Genomic DNA, 16,814 nt, shown 5'->3' on the forward strand with positions numbered 1-16,814 from the left:
TAGGACTTCACTAAGGAGCATCTGCTTTTATAGATAAGACACTTAAATCCTACCCAGAAACAACTATTTGACTTAAGGTCTCTGTGGCCAGGTTTGCCAGTCCTTGTTATACACAATGTAAAGTCACATGTTACTGGTTTATCAAAGAGTCTGAACTAGATGAGGCATTAAAATTAAATCATTGGTTTAAAAAAGAAAATTAAATTATTGGGTCCCCAATCAGTTCTTACCATGCTCTGTTGAATTCTGCCTTTCCTCCCCTTACCAACCTCACAGATTCCTTAACTTCCTGGCTGCCTCCAGCTCTCATACATCCCAGTCTAACGTGAAATCTCAGTCCCTGCCCTTCTCAGTGGCCCTCTCCTGCTCAGGGTTTGCCTGTATAGCCAGAACCACAGGCACTGGACTCTCCCTAATCTTCTTCAGACCTTTACTCAGATGTCACCTTCTAAGTGAGGTCTTCTCGCCCCTCTTACTCAAAACTGTGTTCCCTCTCCCCACCCTGTCACTTGCTATCTGTCTCCCTGCTTGATTTTCTCCCTAGCCCTGTCACATTTACTATCTTAAATATTTTACTTTCTATTATTTGTATCTATTATCTGTCTGTCTCCACTAAAATCCACCTCCAAGAAGGGAGAGATTTGGTCTGTTTTGCTTCTGGCTAGGTTTCCAGCACCTTGACTAGTGCTGGGCACACAGTGGTCGCTCACATATACTCTCTGGGTGAGTGGCTCTGAAGGGCTGTTAGCTCTCCTTATTCCTATCTCCTGCTCTTGTTCCTCTTTCCTGCTCAGACAGGCATAATTCTGCTTCATAAACAAATGTTCACCAGCTCATGGGGTGCCTATCTTTCCCTCTAGTAGTTTTCCTAGTATGAAAGATTGACTCAGAATCCCCCTCACTTGGCTCAGAATGGGCAGCAATTCCTAACCTTCCCCTGGGGAAGGAAGGAAGGACAAGCCGCAGTGATGTATATAGGCTGAGCATATACCACTGAAGACCCCCTGGCATTCTTCCAGTTCTCTCTGGAACAGGCTGGGAGAGGGGTTGGGTTAGGCCTGGCAGCTGTCCTTAGTCTTTGGAGACCTTGGCATCTCTTATCCTTGCTGGAAGAATTCAGCCATAATTCACAGGAAAAGAACCATTCTGTGTCCTGTTAAGTGTAAAAAAGATACATGAAACCACAGAATTTGTAAATCTTTGGGCATTCAAAGGAGTGAAATATTTCTTAATTACAGGCAGACATGGGAGATATTGGGGCTTCCCTGATAGTTCAGTTGGTAAAGAATCGGCCTGCAATGCAGGAGATCCCAGTTCAATTCCTGGGTCAGGAAGATCCCCTGGAGAAGGGACAGGCTACCCACTCCAATATTCTTGGGCTTCCTTTTTGGCTCAGCTGGTAAAGAATCCACCTGCAATGTGGGAGACCTGGGTTTGATCTCTAGGTTGGGAAGATCCCCTGGAGGAGGGAACGGCTACCCACTCCAGTATTCTGGCCTGGAGAATTCCATGACTGTATAGTCCATGGGGTTGCAAAGAGTTAGACACAACTGAGCAACTTTCACTTTCACTTCACTGGGAGATATTGCAGGTTTGATTCCAGACCACTGCAGTAAAGCTTATAGCTCAGTGAAGCGAGTCGCATGAATATTTTTGGTTTCCCAGTTAGAAAAGTTACATTTACTTTATGACTGTAGTCCATTAAGTGTGCAATAGCATTATGTCTGAAAAACCTTAAATTAAAAATATTGATAGAAAAGGGCTACCCATCATCTGTCTGAGTCTTTAGCAAGTCATAATCTTCCTGCTGGTGGAGGCTCTTGCCTTGATGTTGATGGCTGCTGGCAGATCAGGGTGGTAGTTGCTGAAGGTTGAGGTGGCTGTGGCCATTTCTTAAAATAAAACAATGAAGTTTGCTTCACCGATGGACTCTTTCATTGATGAACAATTTCTCTATATAGTATGCAATGCTGTTTGATAGCATTTTACCCACAGGGGAACTTTTTTCAGAATTGGTGTCAATCTTCTTGAAATCTGCACTGCTTTATCAGCTAAGTTTATGTAATATTCTAAGTTCTTGGCTGTCATTTTAACAGTCATCACCAGGAGTGGATTCCACCCCAGGAAACCACTTTCTTTGCTCATTGTTAAAGATTTATCATGAGCTTGTAGCAAATTAGTCACATCTTAAGGGTCCACTTCTAATTCTAATTCCCTTGCTATTCCCATCATATCTGTGGTTACTTCCTCCACTGAAGTCATGAACCCCTCAAAGTCACCCATGAGGGTTGGAATCAACTTCTTCCAAATTCCTCTTGTTGATATTGTGACCTCTTCCCATGAATCCTAGATGTTCTTAACGACATCTAGAATGGTGAATCATTTCCAGGAGGTTTTTTTTTTTTTTTTTTTTTCCTTTTTTTTTTTAATAAATTTATTTATTTTAGTTGGGGGCTAATTACTTTACAATATTGTAATAGTTTTTGCCATACATTGACATGAATCAGCCATGGGTTTACATGTGTTCCCCTTCCTGGACCCCCCACCCACCTCCCTCCCCATCCCATCCAGGAGGTTTTTAATTTACTTTCCCCAGATCTACCAGAGGAATTACCATCTGTGGCAGCTATAGCCTCTCAAAATGTATTTCCTAAAGACTAAGACTTGAAAATCAAAATTATTACTTGACCCATGAGCTGTAGAATGGATGCTCTGTTATTAGCAGGCATGAAAACATTAATCTTGTTGAATATCTTTATCGGAGGTCTTGGGTGACCAGATGCATTGTCACTAAGCAGTCATGTTTTTAATCTTTTTTTTTTTCCTGAGCAGTAGGCCTCAACAGTGAGCTTAAAATATTCTGTAAACCATGTTGTGAACAGATGTGTTATCATCCAGGCTTTGTTGTTCCACTTACAGAGAGAGCACAGGCAAAGTAGATGTAGCATAATTCTTCAGGGCCCTAGGATTTCTGAAATAGTAAATGAGCATTGGCTTCAGCTTAAAGTCCCCAGCTACATTAGCTCCTAACAGGAAAGTCAGCCTGTCCTTGAAAGCTTTGAAGGCAAGCACTGACTTCTTCTCTTTAGCTATGAAAGTTCCTGGATGGCATCTTCTTCCGATAAGAAAGCGGTTTCATCTACATTGAAAATCTGTTGGTTAGTGTAGCCACCTTTGTTAATTATCTGAGCTAGATCTTCTGGGTAACTTGCTGCAGCTTCTGTATCAACACTTGCTGCTTCACCTTGCCCCTTTATGTTATGGAGATGGCTTCTTTCCTTAACCTTCATGAGCAACCTCTGCTGGCTTCAGACTTTTCTTCTGCAAGTTCCTTGCGTCTCAGCCCTTATAGAACTGAAGAGAGTCAGAGCCTTGTTCGGGATGAGGCTTTGGCTTAAGGGAATGTTGTGGCTGGTATGATCACCTCTCCAGAGCACTCAGACTTTCTGCGTATCAGCAATATAAGACTGTTTTGCTTTCTTATCATTCGTGTGTTCCCTAGAGTAGCCCTTTTGATTCCTTTCAAGAACTTTTCCTTTCTTTCGAAAGTTGGTTAGCTGGCACAAGAGACCTAGCTTCTGACCTGTCTTGGCTTTCGACATGTCTTCCTCGTTAAGCTTAATCATTTCTAGTTTTTGGTTTGAAATGAGAGACGTAAGACTCCTCTTTGCCTTGAACACTTAGAGGCTGTCGTTGGGTTGTTAATTGACCTAATTTCAATACTGTTGTGTCTCAGGGAATAGGGAGGCCTGAGGAGGAGATGGGTGGGTGGAGCAGGTCAGTGAAGCAGTGAGAACACACGCTGCGTGGTTCATGGTGCCCCCAGACAACTACAACAGTAACATCATAGATCACAGATCACCATAGTGAGTATGATGATAATGGAAATGTTTGAACTACTGTGAGAGGTACCAAACTGTGACAGAGAAGCGAAGTGAACAGATGCTGTCAGGAAAATGGTGCTTATAGACCTGCTTGATGCACAGTTACCACAAACTTTCAATTTGTAAAAAAAAATTCATATATTTGTATCTACAAGCCACAACAGAGGGAAGTGCAGTAAAGCAAGGTATGCCTGTGTGTTATAGTGATCCTGACATTGCAATTCTTTTAAACTGTTAATGTTTCCATTTTCAGTGAGTATAACTGTATTTCCCAAATTCAAACAGATGGACTCATAAAGAAGCCAGAAAAAGAATAGCTAATATTTGGCTAATGTCTGCTGTTCTAAGCCTTTTACAGTTTTAACCAGTTTAACCTCTTCAACCATTCTTTGAGAAGGTACTATTATCCCAGTGTTACTTTTGAGGAAACTGAAGTACAGAAAGGTTTGCTACCTGCCTGAGGTTACACAGCTTGGACTTGAATCCAAGTGGTATAGCTCCAGAGTCTGCACCCTTACCAGGGAGTTTATACTGCAGCGTTAACAGTTGATGGTTTCTAGGCTTCCCTGGGGATCCAGTGGTTAAGACTGCATGCTTCCCAACCTAGATGTCCATAGGCAGATGAATGCACAAGAAAGCTGTGGTACATATACACAGTGGAATATTCAGCTATTAGAAAGAATGCATTTGAATCAGTTCTAATGAGATGGATGAAACTGGAGCCTGTTATTCAGAGTGAAGTAAGTGAGAAAGAAAAACACCAATACAGTATGTTAATGCATATATATGGAATTTAGAAAGATGGTAATGATGACCCTATATGTGAGACAGCAAAAGAGACACAGATATAAAGAACAGTCTTTTGGACTCTGTGGGCGAAGGCGACGGTGGGATGATTTGAGAGAATAGCATTGAAACATGTATGTTACCATATGTGAAATAGATCGCCAGTCCAGGTTTGATGCATGAAACAGGGCGCTCAGGGCCGGTGCACTGGGATGACCCTGAGGAGTTGGATGGGGAGGGAGGCAGGAGAGGGGTTCAGGATGGGGGACACATGTACACCTGTGGCTGATTCATGTCAATGTATGGCAAAAACCACTACATTATTGTAAAGTAATTAGCCTCCAATTAAAATAAATAAATTAATTTAAAAATAAATAAATAAATAAATAAAAAGACTCCACACTTCCAATGCAGGGGGCACAGGTTCAATCCCTGGTCGAGGAACTAGGATCCCACATGCCGGGGGTTGCGGGCCAAAAAAAAAAATTGATTGATCCCAAGGAGTAATCAGTTCACATCTGTCCAGATGCAGTCCCTGTTTCACCTCGGATGTCAGCCAGCAGTAAGTCTGCCGTGTCTCGTTGATCTCTTTCTCTTCACTCCCAGCACCTAACCCTTGCCTCTCTTGCCCTGTCAGGTGTTGTTGAGGTGTACAGGGTAACGAAACGCGTGGAGCTGGGGATAAAAGCCACTGCGGTGTGCAGTGAGAGACTCCAGCAGTTGCTGAAGGACATCGATAAAGTATGGAATAACCTGATTGGCTTCATGTCACTTGCCACACTCACGGTAAGCCCACGAGACAATTCAGCGGTTGCTTTCCTTGCAAAAACCTAAGCCATAAAGCTGACGATACGTTCCTTTGATTGGAGGATGAGGGTCCCTACTGTATGCAGTTATGTTGTAAAGGAAGGCGATATTAATAACATTTGTGCTGTTAGTTAAAGGAAGGAGATATTGATAATATTTTTGCTGTTAGTTGAATAACACCAGGTTGTCTTCCAGGCCCATTGTAGCTAAATGAGAGTGTAGGAAAATATTCTCTATCTATACCCTTAAGTCACTGTTTTGTAAAGCATTGATTTGAGTTTCTCCCTTTACGTTTCTAGTTTTTTCCCCATTAGTGTCCTTTTAAAAAAATGTTAATATTAATCCAAAACGATACGTGCACCTCAATGTTCATACCAGCACTATTTACAGCAGCTAAGACATGGAAGCAACCTAAGTGTCCATCAACAGATGAATGGATAAAGAAGATGGAATGCTACTTAGCCATGAAAAAAGAGTGAAATTTAACCATCTGCAACAATGTGGGTGGACTGAAAGGGCATTATGCTAAGTGAAAGAAGTCAAAGAAAGACTGAGACAGATATGTGGAATCCAAAAAAAAAAAAAAAAAGCAACAAATTAGTGAATATCACAGAAAAGAAGCAGACTGACAGATATAGAGAACAAACTAGTGGTTACCAGTGAGGAGAGGGAAGCAGGGAGGGGCAACATGGGAGTAGGAGATTAATAGGTACAAACGACTATGTATAAAATAAAAAAGCTACTAGGATATATGGTACAGCTTAGGGAATATAGGCAATATTGTATAGAAACTATAAATGGAATATACCCTTTTAAAATTGTGAATCACTGTTACATAGATGAAACTAATATAATATTTTACATCAACTATACTGCAAAAGAATTTTTTTTTAAACCTAAGTAAAACAGAAGACTGTGTGATACATCTTGTTGCTATCCTGTGGTTCATTGAGCCATTTTACTTTCTTAAGGTCTTGAATTGTTTTCATTTTTTCCTGTTATGAATAGTTTTACTCTGAATATCGTTAAACAAATGACTGTTTCCCCTTTTGATGGTACAGTTTCTGCAAGTGGACTTAAGAGATCAGAGTGCATGGTTGCACATGTACATGCATGCCTGCGTATAGCTGTTGTTCCATGTGTTATATGGATTTCCAAGTAGCTTAGAGGCTAGTTGACAGCAGTACATAAAAATATACATTTCCGTACATTGTATTCTGCTTTTTCAATTTCTAAATTTAAAAAGTGTGTAAGCAATTCCCTGAAAGTGTTTTTTAAATTTCTTTCATTTCCTGAGGGACTGTCTAGTGTCTCAAATGATAGTTTACTATTTTTATTTCCTTTGTGTGTAAGCTAATCATCTCACTCTTTTGACCGTTTGGCCATATATTCAGTGAAATATTGTTATTGACCATACACATTTCATATTTGTAATGGATTTATTCACACACATGCATATGTGCATAAGATGATATCAGTTAATTTTTGCCTCTTCTGTTTCTTTCACCTTTTTTTTTTTTTAATATTTCACTGGGCAAAGCTATTTTATTTTTATATATTCATGCTAATTCAGTTTGTCTCAGATAATATCCTTTATTTCACAATAGTCAAATTTATCTTCCTTCCACAGCTGGAATAAATGCACAGTTCCATTTTCTTTCCTTCTTTCCTCACACTGAACCAGGTGCCCCATTTCTAAGAGCAGCCAGCTCTCTTTGTGCCGCTCTCTCCTGCTGGGCAGGAGGACCCCACATCGCCCAGCAACCTCTCTGTCATCAGCGGCAGGTCCTCGCCATTGTTACGTTGCTTCTGGTTTGTAATATTAAGTTCTGAAAGCATTTGAATCATTTCCAAAATCTCTTAGTTTATTCCCTTGGGCCATTTTTCGATTTATAACTTAAAATCATACTGTTTGGATAATTATTTTTTAAAAATACTACTGTGGCCAATACACTAAGAATTGAAGTATGCATATTTGAAAAGGAGAGATAGAATTGTTTATTTGATGATAAGAAATGCCTCCAGAAAACTGAATTCAAGAGGTTAAATTTAATGAGTTTGGCAAAAATTCACCACATTCTCATATATTAACAATAGGAATAAAATATAATAAAAATGGAAACCTCTTTTTTTTTAATGTGGTAAATCATTCAGGCCCTTACCACTTCTGACTGCATAGCTGCAGTTACTGGTTCATTTTTTTATCCACCGTCAGTGTGTTCTACACACCACTATCAGACAGGTCTTTCTAAAATGCTAATCTGATTGTGGCATTTATATCCCATTTGAAATCCTGTAGTGACTCTCCATGGTCTTCAGGGTCAAGTTTAAACTCCTTAACTCAGTGTGTAAGGTCTTTTCCATCACGTGGGCTGCCCTGGCCTGTCTTTCTCTGTTAGATCTCTTTTCCCTCTGGACTCTGCGTCATTTTCCCCAGAAATCATCCCAAGAGGCCTTCAGTCTGCATTAGATGCCCCCTTCCTGTGTGTGTCCATAGCACGTTCTGGTCAGGCAGGCACTTCCCACGCTTCTTGGTAATTGTGTCTTCTTATTTCTTGCCCACTAGCTTCTCAGCTCCTTAAGATCAGGACTGTGTTCTTGTTTTCTTTCTGTTTGTTTAACTGAAATATAGTTGATTTGGGGCTTCCCTGGTGGTCCAGTGGTTGACTTTGCACTTCCAGTGCGGTGGACGAGGGTTCAGTCCCTTGTCAGGGAACTAAGATCCCGTATGGACAGTTCAGCCAAAAAAGAAAAATATAGTTGATTCTACAGTATTGTGTTAATTTCAGGTATATAGCATAGTGATTCGTTTGTTTTTTTTTTTTCTTTTTGCACTTTATATTCCACTTTAGGTTATTACATGACATTGGGTATACTTCCCTGTGTTATACAGTAAATTCTTGCTACTTAACTATTTTATGTAGTATCAGTGGTTTGTATCTGTTAGTTTCATACTCCTCTAATTTGTCCATCCCCCCTCCCTCTTTCCTTTGGTAACCATGTTTGTTTTCTATGTCTTTGGGTCCATTTTGTGTATATATTCATTCATATTTTTTAGATTCCATATGTAAGTGATATCATATAGTATGTGTCCTTTATGTCTTTGTGTTCTAACGTAGCGATTAGTGGGACTTCATATCTTTTGTTTTATACTTTTTGAACCTTACCTTTTTTATACCTCATTATTTTAATAACTTGTTTAAATTTTTTAAATAAATGGATAAGGAAAATAAAGGGAAAATGAAGGCAGGAAATGTTAAAGCCAGGAATAAAGTTGTGTGCAAAAATGTGTGCTTTTAAAGTGTTGACATTTGCTAGTGGTGAGCTGTACCGTTGACCCTTTCCAAGCACTGATGTAAAGAAGACGTGATCAGTTCCATGATTCACTGTATTCATAACAGAAAAATAAACCCTCTACTCAGGAAGCATAACTATTCCTGGTACTCACATCTGAAAGAAATTTCTTTTGTGGGTTCTTGTAGAGAGGAAACTAACATCATCTACATTATCTTCAAGAATAACCTTTTCAGTAAAGAAAGCAATAGGTTTCATTGAGTAGTTTCTTGGAAATCTTTCCTTGTAGATCAAATGGCATAGTCCCAGTAAGTGAAAGTCATTCCAAATGGGGAGCAAAATGGATGAAATGGTGAAGAAGAAAAAAAAAGTGTGGCAGTTCTTACTGACAGTGGCCTCAAGTCTTTGTTCAGTAAAGGAAACATGTAAATCAGTGCGAGATACACCAGCTTCCAGTAAAGTCAGAGCAAAAACATGAAGTGATTCATAAAAGAGGAGTAAACAATAATTCAAGTTAAAACGAGTTTGTTTTTTTTTTTACCACCTAATAAACCCAGTTTGGGATTCAGTTTATTTATTTGAACCTTAAGCATGTTGAAGTGGTAAAATTGGACTACTGCTTAGGGAATTTATTAGGAATTAATTCATTAAGAAATTGGTGCCACCCAATGGGAAAGGTGTCTGGCAGCATGCTTTCCCTACCACCTGGGAACTCATTGAGGACAAGGACCAGGACCACATGTTCGTCATCTATCTGCTCTGAGCACCGTGCCAGGCACTGTGTCAATACCTAGTAAATGCTGAATGAATGAAAAGATTTACAGACCTCTAGAGAAATTGATTAAGTAATTCCAGTTTTTGGAAAACTCCCTAAGGTAGAGGGTTTCTACATACGAACTCACAAAAAGAATGCACAAGTTGTTCTTTGTAAAATGAAAAATTGAAAATAACCTAAAAGTCTAAATCTGGAGAATTTAATTGTGTGAATCTTCATAGTAGGATGTTACGTAGCCATTTTTTAAAGGAGTGCAAAGTTTGAAATAACACAGAACTATTATTACAGTGCTGGAAGGGAATATGCCAGGATGGTAATAGGGTTGTGTGTGGGTCATAAAACCCTGGCAGTTTTTGTTTGTTTTATTTGGCTGTTCTGGGTTGTGGCACCCGGAATCTTTTATCTTTGTTGCGGCATGTGAGATTTAGTTCCCTGACCAGGGATCAAACCCAGACCTCCTGAATTAGTAGCTCGAAGTCTTGGCCCTTGGACTACCAGGAAGTCCCAATCCTGGAGTTTTAAAAAAAGTATTTCCAAACTCCAGTCACAAATGAAGTTGATTGGCTAGTGATGCACGTGCGTGCCTGTGAGGCTGTGAGATGGAGGGGATGTCATAAAATCCAGTGTGTCCCCTTTGCACTGTTAGCATCAAAGTTCATCAGAGCCTCTGTATTCAGTCTCACAAAGGTCTCACCTCAACACCCATTTGTTCCATGTTTTTATAGCCGCAAGGTATCTACAGCCACACAATAGGAATGTGTGGGTCTAGGTGTCTCCTAATTCACCCATCTTCTGCTCCTAACTCTCTACTCCTATGGACCATATTAAGCCTAAACATCGTCAGCATCATTAGACAACGTTTACTGAGTGCTTACTGTGTGCCAGACCCTATTCATGACTCTTTACATGGATATAATGAATACAGCAGGCTTGAGGGTAGATAATAATATTCTCCCCTGATTAAATGAAGAAACTGAAGCACAGAGATATCGGTGAGACCTGGACTCAGTTTGAAAGAGTCCTAAGTCTGCTTTTTCAACCACAGTACTCTGTTGCCTCCTTGAAATGGGAAAATTGGATGGGTGAAAGCAGAAAGGCAAAAGCCTTCTTGCAGAAGATGGGTTGTTCCTTAGCTTCGGGGTTAAAGAGATGAAACACCAGAAGTCTGTCTTGGCAGTGACTTGATCTAAACAGTCAAGTTATTTTCTGTATACTTTTTCCCCAGTTAATATCTCAGGACTATAGAGGAGCTTAAAAGAGTCCCCCTTGCCACTTAGATTTTAAGGCTCTTTGTTTTGATGGCAGTTGGTTTCTTGTTGTAATTAACACTGAAAACGAGACTGCTATACGAACCTCTCTCTCCTAGTACTGTTAGGGAAATGTGGCTGCCATGGCAGAACTTTTTTTTTTTTTTTTTTAAGCTGTGAACCCTTTAAAGAAAAGATATCACAAAACACCAAGTGTGTTAAGCAGGTTCATTATGTATTAGCCCTTTTCCGTTTGGAGCAAAGGATATTTGGGGAGAATCTTAGCCTTAATTACGGCTCTGAGGGAGCTGCTGTTGGGGGTGAGATGGAAGCCGTTTCGTCCCTGTACATCTTACTCATGAGAAAGCCTTGCCTTCGAGATTCTGATTGCCCCTCCTGGCTTTCTTTAATTTTTTTCTTTTTTCCTTTTTAAATAAAATATATACTTAGTAAAATGCAAAAATCTTAGTTATACCACTCAGTGGTTTTGACAAATGCATGCCACACATAACCCATGCCTGGTCGAGATCCAAGATAGCCTGTCTTCCCAGAAACTTTCCTTATGCTCCTTTGTTGTCTTCGCCCCACTCAGAGATAAGCCATGTTCTGATTTTTACATGAGGGATTAGTTTTGCCCAGACCTTTTTAAAGAAGCCATAGAAGATGAAACTTGCCTGAAATTCACAAACTTGGGATTTGAATGTAAATCATTGCCTAAAACCACTTTTCCTACTGTGTTAGTCCCAGCTTCCAAAGTATTAAAAAATGACTTGTTTCTTCCCACAAAGACTCTATGGGACTCTCTGCATCAAAAGGAGACTGCATTACTTTTGCCAAGTGAAAAAGTCCTGGGTGCAGCAGTGACGCTTGGGCTAAGGGAAGCAGAGCACAAGTCTTAATCTCCGGCTCCTTACTATTTCTTTAAGCTGGAAGTTACACTGGCGGCAGAGTTTTACATGGCAGAGTTTTACATGTCCCTCTGTTTAATGCTCCCTTAATCCATGGACTAAAACTCCCTCTTGTGGCAAAAGCGTACCTCTTCTGAGCACTGATTGAAGAAACTTTTTTCTCAAGAGAGAAAAATCCTCTATTTTAGTGAGGTGAGTGCTTTTTTTTTTTGGTTGCCATGGATCTCTTGCTGCACGAGGGCTTTTCTCTAGTTGCTGAGAGCAGGGGCTACTCTCTAGTTGTGGTGCGTGGGCTTCTCAGTATGCTGGCAGAGAAGCCCACCTTTCTCTTGTTGCAGAGCACAGGCTCTGAAACGCTTGGGCTTCAGTAGTTGCAGCACGCAGCTTGGTAGTTGTGACACATGGGCTTATTTGCTCTGCAGCATGTGGAATCTTCCTGGATCAGGGATCGAACCCATGTCGCCTGCTTTGGCAGGCGGATTCCTATCCACTGTGCCACTGGGGAAGTCTGATGAGTGAATTATTGAGGTTTTATCTCATGGTTGTGGATTGAAGTTCAGTATGTTTGTAACCAAGACTTCAGTCCTGGAAAACAAAACTAATCTATTTTGCCATATGGAATCTATGACAAGAGACAGGACTGATACTCTCCTGACCTCTAGTCAACTGAAAATCACCCAGGCTCTGTGATTCCACTATTACCCTCAGTCTAATAAAATTCTTCCCTGCTTCCTTTCAACGTGAAATAAGCAGTGAATTTCAGCGTACTTCCTGTTCATGTGGCATGTCAGGCGAACAGTTTATTTTTTTTAATAATGATAGCATTTTTATCATCTTGCCAATTGGCATAGTGTTTTAGAGACAGAATCTTCATCATGTCTCCACACGATTATCTTTATTTGACCGAAGGTAGATATGGTAGGCAGGATAATGCTTCCCCACGCCCAAGATGTTCATGTTCTAAGCCCTAGAACCTGTGAATGTTTTACCTTAGATGGTAGAAGGGACTTTGCAGATGCGATTACATTAAGGGTCTTTGAATGGGAAACTTAGCCTGGATTATCTTGGCAGGCCCAGAGGCATGACAAGGATCCTTACAAGAGGAAGACAAGAGGACTTTCCTGGTGGTCCCCTTCTCCTCCTGCTTCAGTCATGTCCAACCCTTTGCGAACTCATGGACTGTAGTCCGCCAGACTCCTCTGCCTATGGAATTCTCCAGGCAAGAATACTGGAGTGGGCTGCCATGCCCTCCTTCAGGGGATCTTCCCAATCCAGGGATTGAACCCACATCTCTTAAGTCTCGTGCGTTGGCAGCCAGGTTCTTTATCACCAATGCCACCTGGGAAGCCCATATAATGGGGATCAGTTCAGTTCAGTCACTCAGTCATGTCCGACTCTTTGCGACCTCATGGACTGCAGCATATCAGGCCTCCCTGTCCATCACCAACTCCCGGAGCTTACTCAAACTCATGTCCATTGAGTCGGTGATGCCATCGTACCATCTCATCCTCTGTCATCCCCTTCTCCTCCCACCTTCAATCTTTCCCAGCATCAGGGTCTTTTCCAATGAGTCAGCTCTTTGCATCAGGTGGCCGAAGTGTTGGAGCTTCAGCATCAGTCCTTCCAGTGATTATTCAGGGTTGATTTCCTTTAGGATTGACTGGCTGGATCTCCTTGCTGTCCAAGGGACTCTCGAGAGTCTTCTCCCACCACAGTTTGAAGACATCAATTCTTCGGCGCTCAGCCTTCTTTATGATCCAACTCTCACTTCCATACATGACCACTGGAAAAACCTTGCTTTGACCATTCAGACCTTATTGGCAAAGTGATGTCTCTGCATTTTAATATGCTGTCTAGGTTTGTCATAGCTTTTCTTCCATTAACAAGCGTCTTTTCATTTCATGGCTGCAAAGCAATGTGACAATCAAAAGAGAGAGAGACTTGCAGATGCTACACTCTTGGCTTTGGAGATGGAACTGTGATCCACAAGGTGTGCAGACAGTCTCTAGACACTAGAAAAGACGAAGATGTGTGTTCTCCCCTAGAATTCCCATAAGAAAAGCAGTGTTGCCAACTCATTTTAGACTTCTGACCTCCAGAACTATAAGAGAATAAATTTTATATAAACTTTATAAATTAAGTTTAGTGGTAACAAATACCACCACCACCACCACCCTCTTTAGCAGTGTGAAACAGCAGAGGTTTATTCCCGGCTCCTGTTCCGTGTCCATCTCAAGTCGGAGGGGCTCTATGCCATGTCCTCCTTACGCCAGCATCTGGGTTGATAGAGCTTCACTGAGTGGAACATAGCTGGTCGCCAGGAGAGGATCAAGGGAACGTGACAAATAGCACATTGGTCTTAAAGACGTCCTTCCAAAAGTGACCATATTACTTATCCTCAGTCTCTTAACACCATGACAAGTCACACAGCCGTGTCTAATTCGGAGGGACAGAGAAGGAGAATAAGGCTATCGGTATGGAATGCTAATTGCTACCAAACTCTTCTTCCTTAATAGTGATTTTCTTGGATACCATTTTAGTAGGTTATTATTGGCTAAAGATTCAGGATTGTATCAGTATATCCCAGCCTGCCTCTGGGACTTGTCAGTGTATACAGGTCAAGTATAATATCGCTGGTTTTTAATCTTTGCTAAATACGTGACATACTTGCCAATTAAAGTAGGTGATGTGCAATCTAAAGTGGCCTGTAGAGGGCATGCCTCCTTCTAGAATTAGGGCCCTTTGATTGGTGTCACACTGTTACTGTGGACTACAATAATCCCCTTGCTAATAGATGTGTATTTATAAAGGTTAATTTTGTCATTTGAAAGATTAATTTGACTACAGAGTAATTTATGCAGAGCCTTATGATTTTCACTGGAGTTTACAATATGACCTTTTCATTTGTTTCTTTTATTCCTTTGGTAAACATATATTAAAGGGCTTTTATTAACTTTTTTTCTTCAAGATATAGATTCCTTGGGTTCTAATTATTTCTCAAACAGGCCTTCTTCAATAACATGGTAAGTGTCTATAACGTAGATTACAGACATGCTACTATGTTTTTAACCAGTTCAAGGAGCATGTTAGATTTTATTTATCAAAGTGAATAATTGTGACAATCATTTAGAGTATTCGATCCTTTCCAATGCCCTTTTTTTGTATCTGTGAGGATCCTAACACCAGTTGAAGGAGGGAGGGAGGGCATGTGAAATTGTTGCCATTTTACAAAGGACAGAATTGGATGACAAACAAGTAACAGTGCCACCTGCTTCTCGGTTTGACCAAATAGGTCATGATCGCACTAAAAAAGAAAAAGAATTATCCTCTGACTTGGCTAAGGTGGAGTAGGTTCATACAGTTGAAACTTCCACCTCCCCTTCTCTTCTTTGAGAACTGTCTATCATACTTCCTTCCCTAAGTGTCATCTGAATGGATTTAGCTCAGGTTAGTTTGAGATGTTTGTGGAACCTGGCAGATGGTTTATCATTTCAGATTCGAAAGGGGTGGGGAACATATATAATCTACACATTTTCCTGGTGAGTGACGCCGAAAAAATAATATAGTTTTGCAAATACAAAGACGGTATGGTGACTCCTCAGTGGTTCAGCCTAAAGTAACTGTGGAACATGTAGCCATTATTTTATCACCAAATTTGCTGTTATCCTGGTCATCTCAGTATTCTTGAAGAAAAACCAAAGCCAACTCGCCAGGCTCCCAGATCCATCACTATCTGGACTACAAGCCCTTGTCTGTTTCACTGAAGCCACCCACTTGCGTGATCACTCCAGACTGTGTTGTTATCAAGCATCACACTGCAGAGCCTAGGCAGTCTTAAACTCATACATTTTTCTGAGCCCAACTTGGTAACTTAAGAACTTTCTCACTCTTGATTTGTTCTGCTCTTGTTTCTGGTTCTCAATACAGGACAGTTGACCCTTTTACTTTGTTCCTGTTGACTCCCTTCCATCTTCACTTCCTTTCCCATGTGACGAAGCATGTTCCTTAGCGTTTGAGATTATTCCTGTCTGTCCCAGGACAATCAGCTATCCCAGTTTGCTCAGGACCGAGGGGTTTCCTCAGAGCTAAGATGGGAACAGGCATTTTTTTAAAAGTTATTTATTTATTTTTGGCTGTGCCAGGTCTTCATTGCTGCTCGCAGGCCTTCTCTAGTTGCAGTGAGTGGGGGCTACTCTCTCTCGTCCCGATGGCCTCTCTTGTCGTGGGACACAGGCTCCATGGGGTGCAGGCCTCAGTAGTTGTGGCACACGGGTCTAGTTGCCTTTTGGCATGTGGGATCCTCCCAGACCGGGAATCGAATCCATGTCCCCCATGTTGGCAGGTGGATTCTTATCCACTGGACCACCAGGAAGTCCATAAAATGGGGATAGTCTTGTACAGACCAGGAAGTTGGTCACCCTAGTCCACTGTTTTCATATGTGGAAATACTTTATGATGGTGCCGCATACATCGCTTCCCACCCTTGTGTTCAGTGACATTGCACTGGTAGCTCAAAATCAACCATGGAGGAGTATTTATACCATGGAAATCCACAAATGCTTCAAACTAGGGCTTGACTTGTTTTGTTAATTTTCTAGATTTAAAGTGATACAGAGAAAATATTAATGTAGGTTAAATTTAAAAGTATGCTGTTTGTGAGTAGAGCCCTTATGTTGTTAGTAGAACCAAAAGTTGGGTAAAGATTCTGCAGTATTCAAAAACTATTATCTGATTTAGCAAAGAAGTCACTCACGTATTTGACAGACAAATGAAGTTCCAAAGTATGTCTGAGTGGTGACACTCTAGCCCTTGTCCTTCACATCAGACATCAGCATTCACATCAGAAGTAACACTCTTTCAGGAGAGCAAGCAGAGGTTGACTGTTGATCTAAGAGTTGGGCAAAAATCCAAGTAAGCATTTTGTGAGAATAAGATACTATGGGGGCGGATGGGTAGGGGAAGAACTTCCCTGGCAGTCCAGTGGGTAAGACTCCACGCTTTCACTGTCTGGGCAACTAAGATCCCACATGCTGTGCAGTGCAGTTAAAAAAAAAAAAAGATACTATGTGAAATTTACCAATAAAAGGATGGTATATTTTATAATTTGTAAAAT

The 16,814-nt window shown here is 40.9% G+C and overlaps 1 protein-coding gene and 1 long non-coding RNA gene across 51 annotated transcripts in view; both read left to right on the forward strand.

Moving 5' to 3' along the window:
• SYNRG (synergin gamma) overlaps positions 1-16,814 on the forward strand; it is an 84,847-nt gene that overhangs the window by 62,752 nt on the left and 5,281 nt on the right. For all 50 annotated transcript variants that reach the window (XM_081584502.1, XM_081584503.1, XM_081584506.1 and 47 more), the window contains one exon: positions 5,308-5,456. In XM_081584502.1, coding sequence (XP_081440628.1) covers positions 5,308-5,456 — 149 coding nt within the window. The remainder of the gene's footprint in view (positions 1-5,307; positions 5,457-16,814) is intronic.
• Positions 1,214-4,628, forward strand: LOC145543341 (uncharacterized). Its single transcript, XR_014080651.1, has 2 exons — positions 1,214-2,392; positions 2,575-4,628. It is a non-coding gene; the product is annotated as an uncharacterized LOC145543341 (long non-coding RNA).

Source organism: Giraffa tippelskirchi, chromosome 3, assembly GCF_054371585.1.
Source record: "Giraffa tippelskirchi isolate mGirTip1 chromosome 3, T2T-mGirTip1v1.2.pri, whole genome shotgun sequence".
NCBI lineage: Eukaryota > Metazoa > Chordata > Mammalia > Artiodactyla > Giraffidae > Giraffa > Giraffa tippelskirchi.